At 50.9% G+C, this 18,424-nt stretch overlaps 1 protein-coding gene across 5 annotated transcripts in view; it reads left to right on the forward strand.

Moving 5' to 3' along the window:
• The first annotated feature begins 67 nt into the window (after positions 1-67).
• The window catches only part of LOC122363671 (sodium channel protein 60E-like), a 54,169-nt gene continuing 35,812 nt past the window's right edge, over positions 68-18,424 (forward strand). For 4 of the 5 annotated variants that reach the window (XM_043333191.1, XM_043333190.1, XM_043333192.1 and 1 more), the window contains exons 1-6: positions 112-140; positions 4,905-5,049; positions 13,297-13,431; positions 13,667-14,695; positions 15,053-15,179; positions 16,987-17,201. In XM_043333191.1, the coding sequence (XP_043189126.1) occupies positions 112-140; positions 4,905-5,049; positions 13,297-13,431; positions 13,667-14,695; positions 15,053-15,179; positions 16,987-17,201 (1,680 nt within the window). Of the gene's footprint in view, positions 141-4,904; positions 5,050-13,296; positions 13,432-13,666; positions 14,696-15,052; positions 15,180-16,986; positions 17,202-18,424 lie in introns of all 5 variants that reach the window. The other variant, XM_043333189.1, reaches the window with a different exon arrangement.

Consider the following 18,424-nt stretch of genomic DNA (forward strand, 5'->3'; position numbering starts at 1 on the left):
CCGGGGAGGACCGGAAGTGGTTGGTTTCCGGCGCACGCGGCTAACCGGCTGCCGTTCACAGGTACAGCACCAACAGCACCTTCTGGGCGATCGACAATCACACTGAGCTTCATGCTGTGCGGAAACGGCTCAGGAGCAAGGTAGGTGCTGCGGGTGAAATAATGTACCCTGAATGTGAACACAGCATTATAATAGGGCTTTAAGGCTGAAACAGACTCTTTCCGCGTTCAGGAAATCGCATGCGAGAGCCTATTCAAATACGTTATAATTCTTCCCGCATCAATCGCATCCGGAGGTGCGTGCGATTGATGCGAGCGTGCTTCCATGTATTTGAATAGGCTCTCGCTACGATTTCCTGACTGCGGAAAGAGTCTGTTTCAGGCTTTATAATGTTTTCGTTACTCGAATGACGTTTGTGTAATTGTAAGCAATGCACACATAGCATCGGCTGCTTAGTAAACTACTAAAGGAAATTGGTGATGCATGTCGGCATTATTTAGGCATGTTGAGTGCTAACCCATCTCCATGGAAAAGGTGGCCATCAAAGGGTGATCAATGATCATGCAGCACAACTGCTTGTTACATGATCTACCAATGGCACAACAACAAACAACAAATTGATATGTGCGCTGAATCAAGAATGACCGGTTGTTTCAGGATTGCCAATTATTTTTTGCTATCGCTCGTACTACACAAAAAGCAGAACATTTTGCCAAATTTTACAGCAAATGCTCATTTCATATAGCATTAAATAGTCATACCAATGCCACCCGAAAGTAGGCTGTTTCTTCAGTTATCACAATTTTCCTGTTGCCGATCTCCCCATTTTCCGAACCAACATTTTTTCTACCCGTCTGAAGAGTGACCTCATTAAGCCGGCCGTTCAGCTATTGACTGTGTCGCAAAGGGTGCCTTCAGTGACCTTTGCAGTATCCGTGTCTTATTAACCTTAGGGCTCGGTGGCTCGCTCTATCACTTGTCCCAATTTGTGCCTGCTTTATTAATGATCTGAATGAGTGGTAGGCGCAGAAAAGATGAATATGATTTTGAAAGCTGAAATATCTGGCAAAAAGTATTTCGCCATTACCTAAAATTATGAATGTTAGGCGTCATGTTTTTTCATTGTTGGTTGGAATATATTTTTTCGAAAGCGGGCCAATGAATCGCGTTTAGGTATTGGGGCATTCCACGTCAAATCGAACAAAAATCGGCTGTTTTGCACCTTACCATCAGCGATTTCAGTATAAATTTGTGAGCGAGTTCCTGTGTGGCCCCGGACATTACATTGATGTTTTTTGCACATTCTGACCACAGGTCTTCTAAATATAGGGCATCAAATTTTACAAAATGTTGCATATTTATATTTTTGAACAACCATAACTTTGGTTGTACTTGTTTGATTTGAATGAAATAAACCTTACTGTTTAGGTAATTTCTTAAGCATTTGTTTAGAATTGCACCTACTTAAATATATGACCTTGAAAATTGCTTAACTCTGTTCTTAAGCACAAATATTGAAATAGCAAAAAAACACGTCACCTTCGATTTGGCTCATTTTCATATATTTTATTGCCTACCATATTCTTAACAACCTGTGAAAAAATTAGAGTGGGCCATTCATAAGTTTTGAAGAAAATTGCACATATGCAAACGTATGTTAGCACGCGCAGTGGAGGGGGAAGAGCGAATTTCGCCCACCCCTCCTGTTTTTCGCCAATATCTCATAAGATTAATGCGAAATTAATTATGGCTACCTGTCAAGAATTGAATTGGACATCTCATCGTGCAAGCAATAAGAAAATCGGTTCACAACTGTTCTAGTAATAGCGGTGTAAAGTGAACATCCTGTCCCCGCAGCGACGCGGCGACTCGGCAGCCGGCGCCGACCGCTACGCGCCGCCTGAATTGTAGACTGTGCCGGGACGGAACGGAACGGTTCCGTCTTTACATCGCGCTCCCTACCGCTGATTACGTTCGATTCGCGTCAAATTTTGTGAGAAGACTAAGAAATGTACAGGCAATCTTATGGTGAAAGAATTTTGAAAATCGGTTGGTAAACAATTGAAATATGAACGTGTAAACACAAAATTGTGATTGCTGCGTTTCCCGCATCGGCCGAGCCCGCCTCAGCCGGCGACATGTTACTCAATTAGCAGGTCTCTAACTGCCATATTTATTATTGGATTAACTAGAAATTCCCCATACATACTAAAAAATGTATGTTCTTTCGTATAGTGAAGATCAAAAGACGTGAAGATATCGTTGCGTGATAATGTTTTCGTTGAATTTACTTCATGATGCATTTCCACACGGCTCAAAATTCACCGCAAAATACCGTTTGCCTGAGACACTTTTACTATGGAACGTGACTGCTTGACTACGATGACTATGCATTTCCATTCTCGCAGAGTTTGGGATATCACTAATCAGCAATCATTCATTTCAGAAAGTGTACACAAGCAAGCATGTCTTGACTCTGTCTTTCAAGGTCACGCGCGGTTGCGTGATGTTGATGCATGAAAACGGCGTTTGCCGCGAAAGTTATGAATGGCCCACTCCAATTTTTTCACAGATGGTTGGGAACATTGTGACGGACATAATATGTAAAAATTAGCCAAATCGAAGGTGACGTGTTTTTTGCTATTTAAATTTTTCTGTTTTAATTCAAGGTCAAATGCATTTCAAGGTCACTTCAATTTAATTTTATAATTAAAAATCAAAGCCTTATCAATTGCCTATAAGACCCTGTTAATATCATTTTGATACCAGAAAAGGAACCAGAGTTATAGCCATTTAAAAAATTGATGTGTGGCATTTTTCGCTATATTCGATGACCTATATCTCAGCGATACGTTATCAAATTTCGAAAATATTATACGTAACTCAGTTTTGAACCATGCCCAGTCTGCCTACAAATTTTCAGAAAAATCGAAGGGGATGACGGATTTCGGTGTTTGATTTGACGTGGAATGCCCCTATTTCACTCGCTATGTGATAGAGGTCTGCCTGTAACATTGATACGCGAGCTGGTCCTGTAGTAGCCTATCCAAAAGGTCCCGGCCCGCTGTGGTCAGTCGTCCGCCGTCATTCCTCGTCGGTATATGGGTGTATCGACATGGGAAGGGGGTCAGGGCGGGGCCGGGAGGGGGGCGCTGTCTGGCGGATCTGGGGGCGGGGCGGCCAGCGGCGGGGACAGTATTACTGCGTAGTCGGAACGGGGCGGGACACTGGGCTCCTGATGGATCGCTTCCCTCGGGGCAAGGTCAGGGTCTGCGGGGCGGGTTTCGGTGGTCAGTGGCCCACAATATCGGCGAACTTGGTCCGTGTGGGTGGGCTGCCGCGGCGGCCGCCGGCCGGACTCCGTCCTGGTGGTACTCAGAGTGATACATGGCAGCAGCGCGGACGGAACTGCCGCCCGCCCGGCCATTGTGTGACATATCACTCCTGGGAAGTCAGATTAATGGTCATTCAATGGCCATTCGACTCATATACAATTACCAGGGCCATCAAGCTGTCGTCCAAGTGGCCGTTCGAGTGACTGCCAGACGGACTGAAGGCAGTAATAGACCGACTAACGGGTGAAGTCGCCGCATGCTAATTTGGCCCCTGTTTGCAGGGTTAAAAGTAGTGTGCCACCTTTGAAAGATTTCCCATTTTATTTTTCCTAGGATAAGAAGCTTCTGTTTTTACCTAATATCGCAAAAAAATCAAAAATGGGCCTGGAATAGTGCCTTTTTCGCCTAAAAGTTTTTCGGTTTTTAGATATGTATAACAACTGTAGTGGGCTCACCTGCAAACAGGCGTCGGGCAACAATCGCGAATGCGGCGCACTTGTGACAATAAGCAAAGGTCATTATAGTGTTACGACCATACGACGTACGGGAATGAGTTATCAGCTGTCTAATCGTAGACAACACAATGTCGAGCCTTAAACTGTAAGCCCGTATTGGTATTGTTTCTTTTATTTGGCTGTCGAACATTATTTATGGTTTGAAATATGATTTTATGTAAAATAATTGATATGAAAAAGCCGTCTTATAAGTTATGACCCCATTTCACCACACGCAAGTGGCAGAAATGACAATGATCAGCTGACGCATTTTTCTTGGCCGAAGTCAGAGCGCGCGGCCCGACGCACCACGCGTATTTGGAAATTCCGACCTCGACGAGCATCAGAAGCCACCTAACAGGCGTGTTCGAAACCGCAGGAGATGATGATGAACGGGTTTATCGAAACTTGATTGGATGAGCATATCGGTAATAGCGATTTCAGTGTGTGCATTTATTGTTCATAGTGGTGTGAAATGTGGTTGGGGTACGACCGACAACCCGTCGGGGCGAATTTCGCACTGGGGTACTCAAAATTTGAAGAATTTAAGACGTTTCCATGAGTTTTGAAGGTATGGATAAGTTCTAAAAATCCGGTTCTCCTTATCTGGGCCATTAACTCCATACGGTCCAAGAAAGCTGGCACACTACCTTTAAAAATTATGCGTTGCTTTAGGCTGAGAAACCATCACGATTGATTACATTCGCTGCGATACAAAAAGGCATGGCTGCATCATGCATGAATGCATACCTTACATGAATAATATATTTCGGGTATGCATGCGTTTGAGGTTTCGTATTCATGTCATTGATACTTTTCTAAGTTTTTTTTTTATTACATCGGACACCATGCTTTGATTACTCACTCTAGTGTTGGGCAGTGACAGCTCTGGGCAGTGATTTCACATAATTCAAAGAACGTCACATAAGAGAAAGTTCGATTTTTTTTTTCCAAATCGCTTGCTGTCTTACCTATTCGCTGTACCCAGCTTTCCGCTGCAGTTTAAAAACCTCTGCATGGCATGATATAAGACGTTATTACATTAATATAGCCAACTTTCTCCATTGTTTGTCAGGCTGTGTCCGGCCGGGTACGTGTGCCTGCCGGGGATCGGCGACAACCCCAACTACGGCTACACCAGTTTCGACACCTTCCTCTGGTCCATGCTGACCACATTCCAGCTCATCACCCTCGACTTCTGGGAGGATGTCTACAACAAGGTGAGCTAGGCCGGCGTCTCTTCAATTGTCCTTTCTTGTGGGTCAAGGTCCGGCGTGTCAGAAATGATGTGCTGGTTTATGATTCCAGGATGTGTCCTTTTTCCGAGACTGCTCGTCAGTGATTGAGTTAGGACACTGCAGCAAAAACCGGACCTTTCGTGCGTCACGAAGAGGGTCCGTGGTAGCAGCTTTGTAGTTCACGCTCTGAAGAGGATGTCAAGTAATTTCATTGGTTGTAATTTTGTAAAATTGCGTTTTTGCCCATTATGAGACTTGGGTGGGAGCTGATTCTACCGTCAAATGACTAGTTCTGACGTTAGGCGGTTCACAAAGAAACAAAGTTACTTGAATATTGAACAATGACGAAATGTAGAGGTCATTAATAGTCACCGTTTTTAGGCTTTGCACAATACTAATATCCGTATCATGTGAGTAAGTTGTCCGATTAAATGCAAGAATTAAGACATCTGCAAGAAAATTAATTCCAGATAAACGGAACCGTTCGCTGGTTAATTTCTACCTCATTTCACCAACTGCCGGGCGTCACAAATCAACAGTGTTGAGCGTGATAAGCGGCCCTTCGAGCCGACCCAGCTGAGGCCGTCGACGGTGTCATTAGACCCGTGCTCGGTGACCCTCGTCGGCACTGTGTGCTGGATCACGAATGATGGTAGTCAAACAACATCGCTCACCCGCGTCTGCCGGGATCGGCGGGCTGGCTCGTCCCGATCGTACCGCCACGAGAGACAAAAACGGATGGAGAGAAGCGAGACGGAGTGGGGAAGCGGACAGTGGAGTGCGTACTTGTGAATATATCGTCTTTTGAGGCGATCGTGATTGATACTCCAAGCGAATGCGCGAATGATAGCGAGAAACGCTGCGCAGAACGATTTTTATTTAAATTTTGAACTAGCGTCATTCCATGGATCATAGAAAAATAACTAACTTTTGGCATCATGAGCAGTACCCTAGCTAAAGACACGGATTACCTTATTTTAAAGTTGTTAACAAATACACAGACTTTCTGAATCAGGCTTCGATTCCAGCGTACACTCACCCTCAAAAGAACACAGCAAAGCCTCTGTTCCACATTCCGCTCCTGGCCACCAGTCTCTGCCGGCTTTGGTTTCTCTCTGGGGGAGCAGCTGGCCCGCTCGCCCAGGGCAGATCATAGCGCCATTTCTCCGGGCTGAAGGTGCTGCAACCTTCCGCGGCGCTGCTCGACCGTGCCATTTGCAGCCCGATGGGGCCTGCAGGAGCATTTGCCGACTGAACGTCTCGCCAGCCCGGCTGTGGCACGCCGTGAAGGGCGGGGTAGGGGTAGCGGTGGGGGTGGGGCAGGGGCGATCCCGGCGCGACGGTGGAGGACGAGGTGGTCCATCCGTGGAGCTGTATGAGTACTTTCTGGCGATGCGAAATTTTGAGAAGATGCTGTGAAAGGTATTATACCTATATCCCACACCTCAGGGAAGCCAGATTTAATCAGTCGCTGGTGATAAATATTTTGGACTTTTAGAATATATTAGTTATAGACGCCAAGCTGCTAAAACAATTGCGGGAAATGCTTGCCGAGTGGAACCTGAATATAAACAATTGTTAGTAATTCGTATTCGTTTCGGGCTACACTGAGGTAAAAAATTGTTAAAAACCAAATATTTCGGCTTTATTGAGTAGCCTTGTTCACTGGTTTACAAGCTATATCATAGCCTATAGGTCTGTATAAGGTATATTACCATTTACGAATCAGGCTGTATTCAATAATATAACATCCTACATCCAAGCTCATTTTATATCATTGACTCTTCCATCCAATAGCTGAAACCGCAGCTGTCGGATCTGTAAACATGGCGATATTGTTGTTGCTCAATCACTCCTCTCCAGAGCTCTCCGGCGGCACTCGGGTCCGGACGGCCGACTGACACGGCCTCGTCTCCGGGCCACTCAGCCGGCGCGCGAGCTGAAGGGTGTTTTCATTTTTTGCCGGCCCGACTATTGAGCACCCCAGTGGCCGAGAGCGGAAAAAAGAACACGCGGGGAGGGACCGCAGTCGGAGAGAGGAATAGGAAACAGACGAGAGTGGAAAGAGAAGGGAGGGAGGGCTGGGGATTGGCCAGAAATCGATGTCCTTGCGGTAGGCCACGGTAGAGTAGCAGCCAGATGGAATGCTGCTCAGACAGAGGACTTTCTACCAAATTGACATATTCTTTTACACGATGCAGCATGTTGGAAGAAGCGATTTGATAAAGCAGAAATGCTAGTTTGACCATGACCAAGAAAGGTGCATTTCATGATTCCATGGGCAATCCGTAGCCATTCCTTAGACAAGGTTTCAGTCACTTTGTTTTAATGGCCGTCTGCACCCAAATCGTGTTATCGTTCATATCATGATCGATAACAAGACGTGGGCCGACGACGAGTGTGTCTATAGGACGGCATATATATGTACAGATTGGAAGTTCCTATTGGGGAGGGTGGGAGGGGACCATTTTCCACAGCCTGTCGCTTGGTTTCCACCCTTCTGCACTGTCCGCCGCCTCTGAGCTCGCGTCTTGGACTGCCTGACCTGTTTTGCGGCAGATCCCTCCCTCCCCGTGTGTACTATGTGTGCCTTATCTCGCCTCGGCCGCGGCCCGGTCCCCTCCCCGTCCCTGGACCCGGGCCGTCAACCGCGCGCCACGACTCGGGTCTCCTCCCACCCCTCTGCCCCTCCCTCCCTCCTCGTGCTGGCCATCCTCCGCTCACTCTATTCGAGCCCCAAATCAAGCTAATAGGTGGACCCTATTACTGATTTGGGTGTCTCATACCGTTCGCTCCCCAAATCTGTTGTCCAGTATTGGCTGTTAATGGCCGTCTGCACCCAAATCGTGTTATCGTTCATATCATGATCGATAACAAGACGCCAAACTCGCCAACGGAGCAGAATGTACGTACATGCGGTTATATAGGTGTTTCCAGCCTATGGCTGCGTAAGATCATGTACGAGTCTAATTATGAATACGCCCCCGAAGTCACGCCTAAGATTGTTTAATCGCAGTACCACAGCCTGCCGTGCCTGTTGCTATCTGCTGTTTGCACTTGCCTGACCGGCCCGCCGCGCCGGCGCCGCGGTGTGCGTTATGAGCCACGCCAGGTCGTTTTTCCGCGCGTCCGCCCGCTCGGCCGCACGTTCCCTTATCCATGTCGCCACACCCCCTCTCTCTCTCTCTTTCTCTCTCTCTCTTCCTCTCCCTCCTCTCTCTCTCTCTCTCTTCCTCCCTCTCCTCTCTCTCCCTCTCCCTCTCCCTCTCCTCTCCTCTCCTCTCCTCTCCTCTCCTCTCCTCTCCTCTCCTCTCCTCTCCGTCCGTCCCAGGCCATGGTCCCTCCCTTGTTTGTCGGTTTGTCGGCGGTGTATAGCTTTTATCACCGCCGTAAGCAAATAGCACCACTGTGTCCACAGATTCCCCTCATCTCCGGCTTTCGCGTTTGACGCGAGCACTAGTCAGCGATTTTGCCGCGCTGCTTTTCTGCTGGGCTATACGCGTGGAACTTGGCATGACTGGCAGGCGCCGCTATTGCGCCAGGTATATATCGATACCATACCGAGGCCGCGCTGACATGCACACGCACCGACCAGTTGGCGACATGTTGACCCTGTTAACGTCCTCTAGACCGCCTTGCCGACGCCGGGTCTAAACTCTAAACCAACAGAAATGTGACGCCCACACCACGTGGTCAAAGTATAACCGGATCCAGTCAAACCAGCCGGTGGTCCAACCTATGCATACACTAACCGTCGCGTTCAATGTCTTGCTGGGGGAGAGCCGGTGTCGGCCGAGACGAGACGAGACGAGTCGGCCGTTTGGGGTGACGTCCCTGAGGCTCACGTGGGCGGAGCCTAATGACGTCCCATTGGCGACCGAAACTGGTCTGATGACCTGGGTTCGCTTTACGAGTTTTACATGCCTCCAGGGTAGTTTTGGAGCTGATGTCGAATTTAGCATCAATAAGAACAGTCACGAAGCAGTTTTGAAATGACCATCCCACTTTAGCATTAGTTTGAGTTGAATTAGCCAAGTTTGCGGCCAGGTTAAGAAACCACCATCTACCCTGGTCGCAACCCCCGCATCTTCGGTGTTGAAGACATTTATTCCCTTCAGGTGCAGAGTGGGACTAGCTTAGTCCCTATCTCTTAACCATTAACGGACTCTGATGACGTCATCGGTTTCTCTCGTTACGGGCAGCACGCTCTCTCCCTCCGCAAACATCCAGCCCAATCAGGGGCCGAACGGCAAGGGGAGGGGGTCCAACCGGCCCCCTACCCACACGTTAGACGCAACAGAACGCCGCACACGGGCGAGGGATATGATAGGTGGACGGATCAGGCTCATTCGAAAGCCTGACCCATCAGGATCACAAGCGGCGGCCGCCGCCGCGACGGGACAGTGACGACCTGCAGTTGTGCAGTTACATTCCGACTTAGCGTTGGAAACGGTCTAACATGAGCCTTCTTGCTGATACGTGCCCTGGGGAAGACCGCAGTCGACACAGCCAGCCGGGAACCACCGCGGCACGTCAGCGTGACACTCACCATGTCAATCCGCCCAGCGCTCAAAGCCAGCCGAACTCGGGGCGCCCGGCGCACCCGGCTAGCCGGCATACAATACATCTCTGCACAGCGGCGTGACACTGACTGGGGCGGTCTGTTCTGCGCACACACCCAGCCTGGAATCCATCACTGCACCGCAGCGTGACACTGACTATTTCGATCTACCCGACGCACATGTCCAGCCAAGTTCGACTACCTGGCGCTCACAGCCCGCTATCTGCCAGCCCAGGTCGAAACGCCCAGAGCGCACGGCCAGCCGGCAAACGTCTCTGCACAGCAGCGTGACACTTTCTTGGTCGAATTACTCGTCGTACACAGTCAGCCATGCTTAGACCTCGACCGGAGAAGGGGTTGATACATCCCCAAGGGGTTTCTTTTGCGAATAGCGCAAAAAATGCGCCGCCAAATTTGCATATCCTCCGTGGCCACCTCCCGGCACCCTCCCTGAAAATTCAGGTCTCCGTCATCCATGTCAGCTCACCCGGTCCCAAAACCGGACTCAGGGTAAAATTGGACTGTTTTAGCGGCAACGGCATAACAGAGTTTCCGTTAATAGCGCGAGTGCCGTGGCACGCAGCGCCACCAAATTGAGACTCAACTCAGGGGCATTCATTTGACATTTGCCCTGGGAGTTTGAGTTCCGCTGGCCTCAGGTCAGGTCACCAGGTCACAAAACGGTACATCGTCAAAATGGCACTGAAAACACCATTTCCATGAAAACCAGAGTTGTTCATCGATTTGATTCAAACTCCCAGGACACGCTAAATTCCTCGAGTGCCGTTACATGCATTCCACTTTCCAAATTCGGTTGACCTGAGGTCATCCAGCGACCTGACGCATTCGAAGAAATTTTGCAAGAATGTTGCAAATTATACATATGAAAGATATATGTTCCAATTCAGCTCTTCTATGTTGCACCACCTCAGTTACATCAACACGTGATTTGTGCCTATGCTTCAACCACTAAGGTCGGGTCAAATGAGGTCAGACTACATTTTTTTCCAGCCAATAACTTGGCACGCAATAATACTGTGTATGCGCTTCAAAATGGCTTCAAAATGGTGCCACAGCGCTCCCTGCGATCAGCCGAGTCGAAGGGTTTGCAGTATGATGCATTTGATGAACAAACTTATTGAACTTAGTTAATGAACTATGACGCTTCCGGCTTCACATCAGCGTGACGCTGACTATCCGATCTACCCCGGCGCACACAACCAGCCGGGATACCATCGCCGCACGGTACGACAGTGTGACACTTACTAGCTTTTTCTATTCGGCACCCATAGCCAGCCGAGCTCGATCAACCCGGCGCACACAACCAGCCGGGATACCATAGCCGCACGACAGTGTGACACTTGCTAGCTTTATCTATTCGGCACACATAGCCAGCCGAGCTCGATCTACCCTGGCGCACACAACCAGCCAAAAGCAGATGTGCTTCACTCACCCGGCGCACACAGCTAGCCGGGTGGTCCACGAGATCTAACCACTCGGCGAACACATCCAGCCGAGCGGGACTACCTGAACCACACAGCCGGCCGAGGTACCCACGAGAACTAACCACTCGGCTAACACATCCAGCCGAGCGGGACCACCTGGCGCACACAGCTAGCCAGGAGACCCACGAGATCTAACCACTCGGCGAACACATCCAGCCGGGCAGGACCACCCGGCCGGCGCACACAACCGACCGGGATACCCACGAGATCTAACTACTCGGCGCCAACAGCCAGCCGAGCGGGACCACCCGGCGCACACAGCTAGCCGGGAAACCCACGAATACTTACCACTCAGCGAACACATCCAGCCGAGCGGGACCACCCGGCGCACACAGCAAGCCGGGAAACCCACGAAATCTAACCACTCGGCGAACACATCCAGCCGAGCGGGACCACCCGGCGCACACAGCCAGCCTGGGTACTCACGAGATCTAATTACTCGGCGAACACATCCAGCCGAGCGGGATCACCCGGCGCACACAGCTAGCCGGGAGACCCACGAGAAATAACCACTCAGCGAACACATCCAGCCGAGCGGGACCACCCGGCGCACACAGCAAGCCGGGAAACCCACGAAATCTAACCACTCGGCGAACACATCCAGCCGAGCGCGACCACCCGGCGCACACAGCAAGCCGGGAAACCCACGAAATCTAACCACTCGGCGAACACATCCAGCCGAGCGGGACCACCCGGCGCACACAGCCAGCCTGGGTACTCACGCAATCTAACTACTCGGCGAACACATCCAGCCGAGCGGGACCACCCGGCGCACACAGCTAGCCGGGAAACCCACGAAAACTTACCACTCAGCGAACACATCCAGCCGAGCGGGACCACCCGGCGCACACAGCAAGCCGGGAAACCCACGAAAACTTACCACTCAGCGAACACATCCAGCCGAGCGGGACCACCCGGCGCACACAGCAAGCCGGGAAACCCACGAAAACTTACCACTCAGCGAACACATCCAGCCGAGCGGGACCACCCGGCGCACACAGCAAGCCGGGAAACCCACGAAATCTAACCACTCGGCGAACACATCCAGCCGAGCGGGACCACCCGGCGCACACAGCCAGCCTGGGTACTCCGAGAACTAACCACTCAGCGAACACATCCAGCCGAGCGGGACCACCCGGCGCACACAGCTAGCCGGGAAACCCACGAAATCTAACCACTCGGCGAACACATCCAGCCGAGCGGGACCACCCGGCGCACACAGCTAGCAGCCTGTGTGCACCACCCAGGCTGCACATGGTAAGTGTCACTATGACACTTACCATGTCGATCTACTCGGCTCACCTAGCCAGCCGATCGCGATCCTACCCCGGCGAACACAACCAGCCGAGGGCCATCATCGCTGCACATGTCATGTCAGCCGAGCCGATTCGTTATGTTCCTGATGCCTAGAGTCTCGTATGTGCCTTGCGGCTTTCCTGTTAACATATAATTATACATACATACGTACACTCACTTGCCAAGTGCGTCTCTGCACAATGGTCTGGGTTCGTTCACGGCATATTCCATTCGTTTGACTCTTGAGCGGGTCAACCATGCAGGTCCCTTATCACTAGTCTCGCTAGCACGCTAGCCTGACTTACCGGCCATGTATGTTTCCCTTGTGCTCCCTCTGCTGAGCACCAGCTACTTTGTCGTGCCACAAACCTGTCTCCCGTCCTCGCCCACTGCTCGCTCCTATCACACAGGCATTCGCTCGATTTCCACTCTCTCGACTGTCCGTTGCCTCCGAGACCACGACCACCATTTTCCACAGCCTGTCGCTTGGTTTCCACCCTTCTGCACTGTCCGCCGCCTCTGAGCTCGCGTCTTGGACTGCCTGACCTGTTTTGCGGCAGATCCCTCCCTCCCCGTGTGTACTATGTGTGCCTTATCTCGCCTCGGCCGCGGCCCGGTCCCCTCCCCGTCCCTGGACCCGGGCCGTCAACCGCGCGCCACGACTCGGGTCTCCTCCCACCCCTCTGCCCCTCCCTCCCTCCTCGTGCTGGCCATCCTCCGCTCACTCTATTCGAGCCCCAAATCAAGCTAACAGGCGTCTCTCGAGTCTCGTCATTCAGATGTTGGATGCTGGACAAGATATGTCGTCCGATGCCGCTCCGCGTGAGCTTATCTGGTACCGTGTTGACCTTCCGCTCTTTTCGGCAGATTATCGCCGCCATGGGCCCCTGGAGTATCCTGTTCTTCGGGCTGGTGGTGTTTTTCGGCTCCTTCTACCTCATCAACCTAATGCTGGCCGTCGTGGCCATGAGCTATGAAGAAGAGGCTGAGAACACCGAGGAGGTAGGCGGTGATCGTAATATTTCAGAGATAAAATGCAGACATGAAAAGAAAAGCAGCTGCTATTTGAAATATTTTGAACGTTCAGATGTGGATCAATACAGGACTCGTGAAAACACGATAAATATTTTCAGTGGGTTGATTTGTTTTGCATTATGCACATTTAAACCATTGGCGATTGTTTATACAAGAAATGTGTGCGATCTCTTACCACTGAACGGTGCGTTCACGTTCCCAGGAGAAGGTGAAGGACTTGGCGGATCACCGGGACGATTCCACCTTCAGCTTCGACCCTTCCAACCTGAAGCTGCACCGTCTGGACAAGGACAGCAAGTTCCCGACGATCCGACTCAAGAACCACACCATCTTCGCCTCCTACAAGTACAACAAGAAGAAGAAAAAGAAAAAAGCCAAGGGCCGTAAGTCGGTGGAGGGCGGTGTGACCAAGGAGGACGACAGCTGTGTGTCGGCGGACGGCCACGTCAGCGCTGTGTCCCCTGCCGGAAGGAGGGTCAGTGAGCTACACGACGAGCACGAGACTAACGAGCTCCGTCCGCGGGCGCTGGTGCACGAGCTGCTCAGCCCGGATCCGCGGCCGGTGGTGGTGGAGCTGCCGGGGGCGATCCGCACCCCGTCCGTTAGCCCGCAGCGCAAACAGTCGTCCTCCTCGGACCGGTACGCCGCCGCGGCCCAGGACCCGACAGAGGTGTCGTGCGACTCGTCGGCACTGAACGTCCGCGCACTGCCGCCGTCACCAATACCGGCGGCTGCCCCGCCGACCACCGAGGCGCATCCGCTGCGCTCCTCGTGTGAGCAGCTGGAGGCCACCGAGAAAACCAGCGTGCAGATGTTCCATGGAGGGGAGCTAGACGAGTACTACGTGCATATCACCACCGGCCAGCAGCCGCTGGGGCCGGCCGGCAGCCGCGGCGCGCTGGACTGTACCCCCACCGGGGACGCGGCCGACGAGCTGGCCGGTCTGGAGGACGCGGGTCTGGACGAGGACGCCGTGTCACCACTGGCCGGTCACCGCTCGCAGGGCGGCGGCCGGCGCGAGGCGCTGCGTCACGCCATGTTCGCCACCAGTGTGGAGTCGCAGGGTATCGGGGAGATGCGGGGTAACAGTGACTCGTCCACCAGCGAGCACCGCTCGGCGGGCGACGTGCGGCGGCTGGGGATGCGCGAGTGCTCCTTGGACGACTCCGGGGTGGTCGGAGACCAGGAGACCATGTCCGAGCGCGGCAAAAACATGATGATCCGGACGGAGGTGGGTCACGGTGGCTGGAGGGCCGTCATCCTAAACACATGATTATGGAGAGAGTTTGCAACATGTTTTGTGCTGAGAAAAATATGTCTACAGATAACACTAAAACAAAGCCTTAGTTAATTAAGTTTTACTAAATAGTACGATTACAAGACCCTATCATTGTAGTGCATATTGGTCCGCTATGTTGCTGGCTTAGCTGAGTCCATATAAGCAATGCAATAGCATTCGTTGATTACCACCCCTAAACATGCAACTTAAAGTAACATTAATTTTCGGTGAAATTCAGTTCGACGCCACCCAACGCAACCTGGCCTCTGTTGATCGGATGTTGCTTGATACTGTCGGTCTTTATCGCAGGATATCACCCCTCTGGCCAAAGCGCTGGACCTGGAGGTCACACTCACGGAGAAGAAGTGTAACGGGATCAGTCCCCAGCGCCGGAGTCCGTCGCCCTCCTACGTCTCCCATGTGGTCGAGCTACACGGTAAGCCTTGGGAGCCGTACGACCAAGTCTAATTATGGTTGGTCACTCGTGCGCGAATGACCTTGTAGTGGGTGCGTCCCTAAAAGGATGTTGGTTACTGATTAGATATTTGAACATTTTGTAACCCTTCTTTCAAATAAGCGATTGCCAAATAAGCGACCTTAGGTCACTTCAATTGATACGCTTCTTGCAAATCTAATAATTATGCAGTGTTTGTCGTCAATTAATTACAAGGCAATGCTAGCAGTTATCATTTTCTGAGTATTTCAGGTGGTAAGCGTTATGACAGAACGCCACTGTAAAAGTTTAGTTGCTCGCGATCGATGTGTGGCACATTGCGTGCTAACAGACAACTTAACCCTATTCCTGGCGGGGGGGGGGCCTCAGGAGCCCCCCCCCTGAGGTTTTTTGGTTATTTCTCCCAAACGCGTTGAGCTAGGAAGCTCAAATTTTCTGACTTTTCCTAAAAGGCTTCTACGCAACATGTCTGAAAATTTTGAGTTGATCTGACCTCAGGTCAGGTCACCAGAGGCGGTTTGGTGACCCTACCTCAGAAAAGTTTGCAATCACGCCAGAGCTAGAGTTTTTGTCCGATCAATTTCTTCTCTTCAGGGTTTAGTTAGGGTACCAGTATGTGCAATTTGTATATCTCGGAATTTTGATATCGGTGACCTAAGGTCAGGTCAATTTCGCGACCTCCCCATTATAAGTCAATGGGGGAAAAATCAACTCCCTGTTTTTACCACTAAAACGGGTCGGAATGGCCCCATATACCATACATGACTTCATATATGATCAACCTTCACTACCTTGAGGTCTGTTTTGCTGTTGGGCAGCTGTGAGGTCATGTGACGTCATCAAAGGTCACCAAAGGTTTTTGGCCAATAACTCCGTACAGGAACAAGATACAGACGCCTGGATGGTCTCATTGTGTTCAGCTCGTCAAGACGCATCGAATGATATACATGATGACCTCGAGGTCACGTGACCTGAGGTCAACCTTTGACCTTGACCTTTCGAGGTCAACATATATATCATTCGATGCGGATTGACGAGAGGATCACGATGATGCCCTTAGTTTGTTCCTATCTTGACTAATTCGAAAGTTATTCGAGAAAAACTCTCTCCATATCTAGTGCCGCCATTTTGACTTTTTCGACCCCTGTGACGTCATCTTTGACCTGACCTGAAAATGACCTTAGTAAAAATTGTAGATCTTGGCCGTGCGTATCCGATGCCGTTTACCGCTTGTCGCTATCTTGCTTCGTTCTCGAGATCTCAGGGGGGGGCCGAATCGGCCCCCCCCCCGCCAGTTTCTTGTCCCGGCGGAGCCCGCCAGGAATAGGGTTAAGCCGATCATTTGGACGTTACTTGATGGACTTGATATCATGGAGCCTGTAGGCTATGTGATGTGTAGCAGCTGGTCTTCGCTCAGGGCCATACTAACTTGCGTTATTGAATTTTTAAGCATCACAGCTAGATACTAAACCGAGGCTACTGAACTGTGCGGCAGAAGTAATCGTAAATATGTTTTATACTTTACAGTTCTCGTAAATAATCCATTTGGAACGCAAAGTAAGCCGCTACGGGTGTACTGTACTGAAGGATGAAAAGACGCAGTAGCATTCTTACTCCCGTCTCTTTCAGTTGTGTAGATCTGTGAAGTACGAGTATAAGGCAATGCCAGCTTGCTTCACCATTATCATTTGTGCTAACATCAGAGTCAGACCACCTCCTGGCAGTTGGCACTGTAACCTTTTCGACAACAAATGCTTGATCATCTATTCGTTTCTGTTTTTGCCTCCAGACGAGACGCCGGACCGCAACTGCGACTGCTGCTCATCGTGCTGCATCTGGTACGAGACGTGGCTGCGCTGGCAGAACCGGCTGCACCTGCTGGTCACCGACCCCTGCTTCGACGTGTTCATCACGCTCTGCATCATCCTCAACACGGCCTTCCTGGCGCTGGAGCACTACGGCATGTCCAACGAGATGCGCCAGACGCTGGAGATCGGCAACAGGGTGAGGCGCTGCAGAGGGGAGCTTTCAATCATCCTGTAATTTCGCGCCGCAGGAGTAGCTTTAACCCAGCTTCTGTTCGGCTCGTAAACGGAAAGTACGTCGTGATGTCGCTTTTGTGGTGGCGGGCTTTTCTTCAACAAACGGAGACGGCACTGTCGAGAGGATAACGACTGGGACGTTATTTAGAATGCCGTGACGTCAAGTTTCGTTCAGGAACATGAACCGTCACCTCGTAAACCCTAACGAGTGAGTCGATCGCTCTGTCGCGCCGAGCGGGTGACGTTTTCGCCGCTGTCTGCGGCCCGTCTCAGATCGAGAGCCCCGGCTGCTCCGGCCGCCTCGGTACTGATTTGAGTGCACTTGATAGGCGGCGGCTGAGCTGAAAGCGGAGTCGTTTGACCGTGGAGGATCAGCCGGCTCGGAGATGGGGCCGGCTTGCGGCGCTCGTAAAACGGACCTCGCCACGTGACTTAGAGCTGACGGTCCGCTGATGTCGGCTCGCTCAGCGGTGCTTGGAAATATCTCCACCGCTGAAGGGCCCTGATTGAAATCCGGCCGGCAGGGATTTAGGCCTCGCCGCAGTGGTTTGTTACAGAGGGGTGGGATGTGCTCTGAAATAGGTTTTAGAATATGCATTTTTATGTGTTCAGATTGAGACAGTGACAGCAAACATAGTTTGATGCATATTGCATTACTGAGCACCGGCCACCTTACATTAGCGCCAAATCAAATTTGGTCTATTGACTGAAGCGTTTCTCTGAAACCAATAATTTAGCGCGACATCTTTCCGCATAATTGCGGCCGAGCCGATCCGCCTATGGAATCGTTCAACTTTGGCATCGTCCGCTGAACTTGACTGCCTGTTGCGTCACTTCATCACCTTAGTTCAGAAGACCTCAACATTCTGCAGGCAGCAGCTCGGGTCCGCGGTCCGAAGCTGCTCAGCAATCTGAGGGTTCTTCGCTGTGGTCATTGTAATTGTGTCGTATTTTCATACAGTTACGCAGTTTAAAGTTTCATGTTCAATTTGAGCCACATTTTATTTTCAAATTGTCATTGATTTTCTTACACCCTTTTCTTTCTTAGAATATTTACAATGCTTTAAAAGTGCTGTAATACAACATCCGTGTGATACTGCAGAGGAGTATAATCATGTTTTCAAATTTGTCCGCCTTCTTTCTCCACCCATCTTTAACACGCGCTCATCAGGTCTCGTTTTCATT

Source organism: Amphibalanus amphitrite, unplaced genomic scaffold (genome assembly GCF_019059575.1).
Source record: "Amphibalanus amphitrite isolate SeventyFive unplaced genomic scaffold, NRLGWU_Aamphi_draft 000633F_arrow, whole genome shotgun sequence".
NCBI classification, from domain to species: domain Eukaryota; kingdom Metazoa; phylum Arthropoda; class Thecostraca; order Balanomorpha; family Balanidae; genus Amphibalanus; species Amphibalanus amphitrite.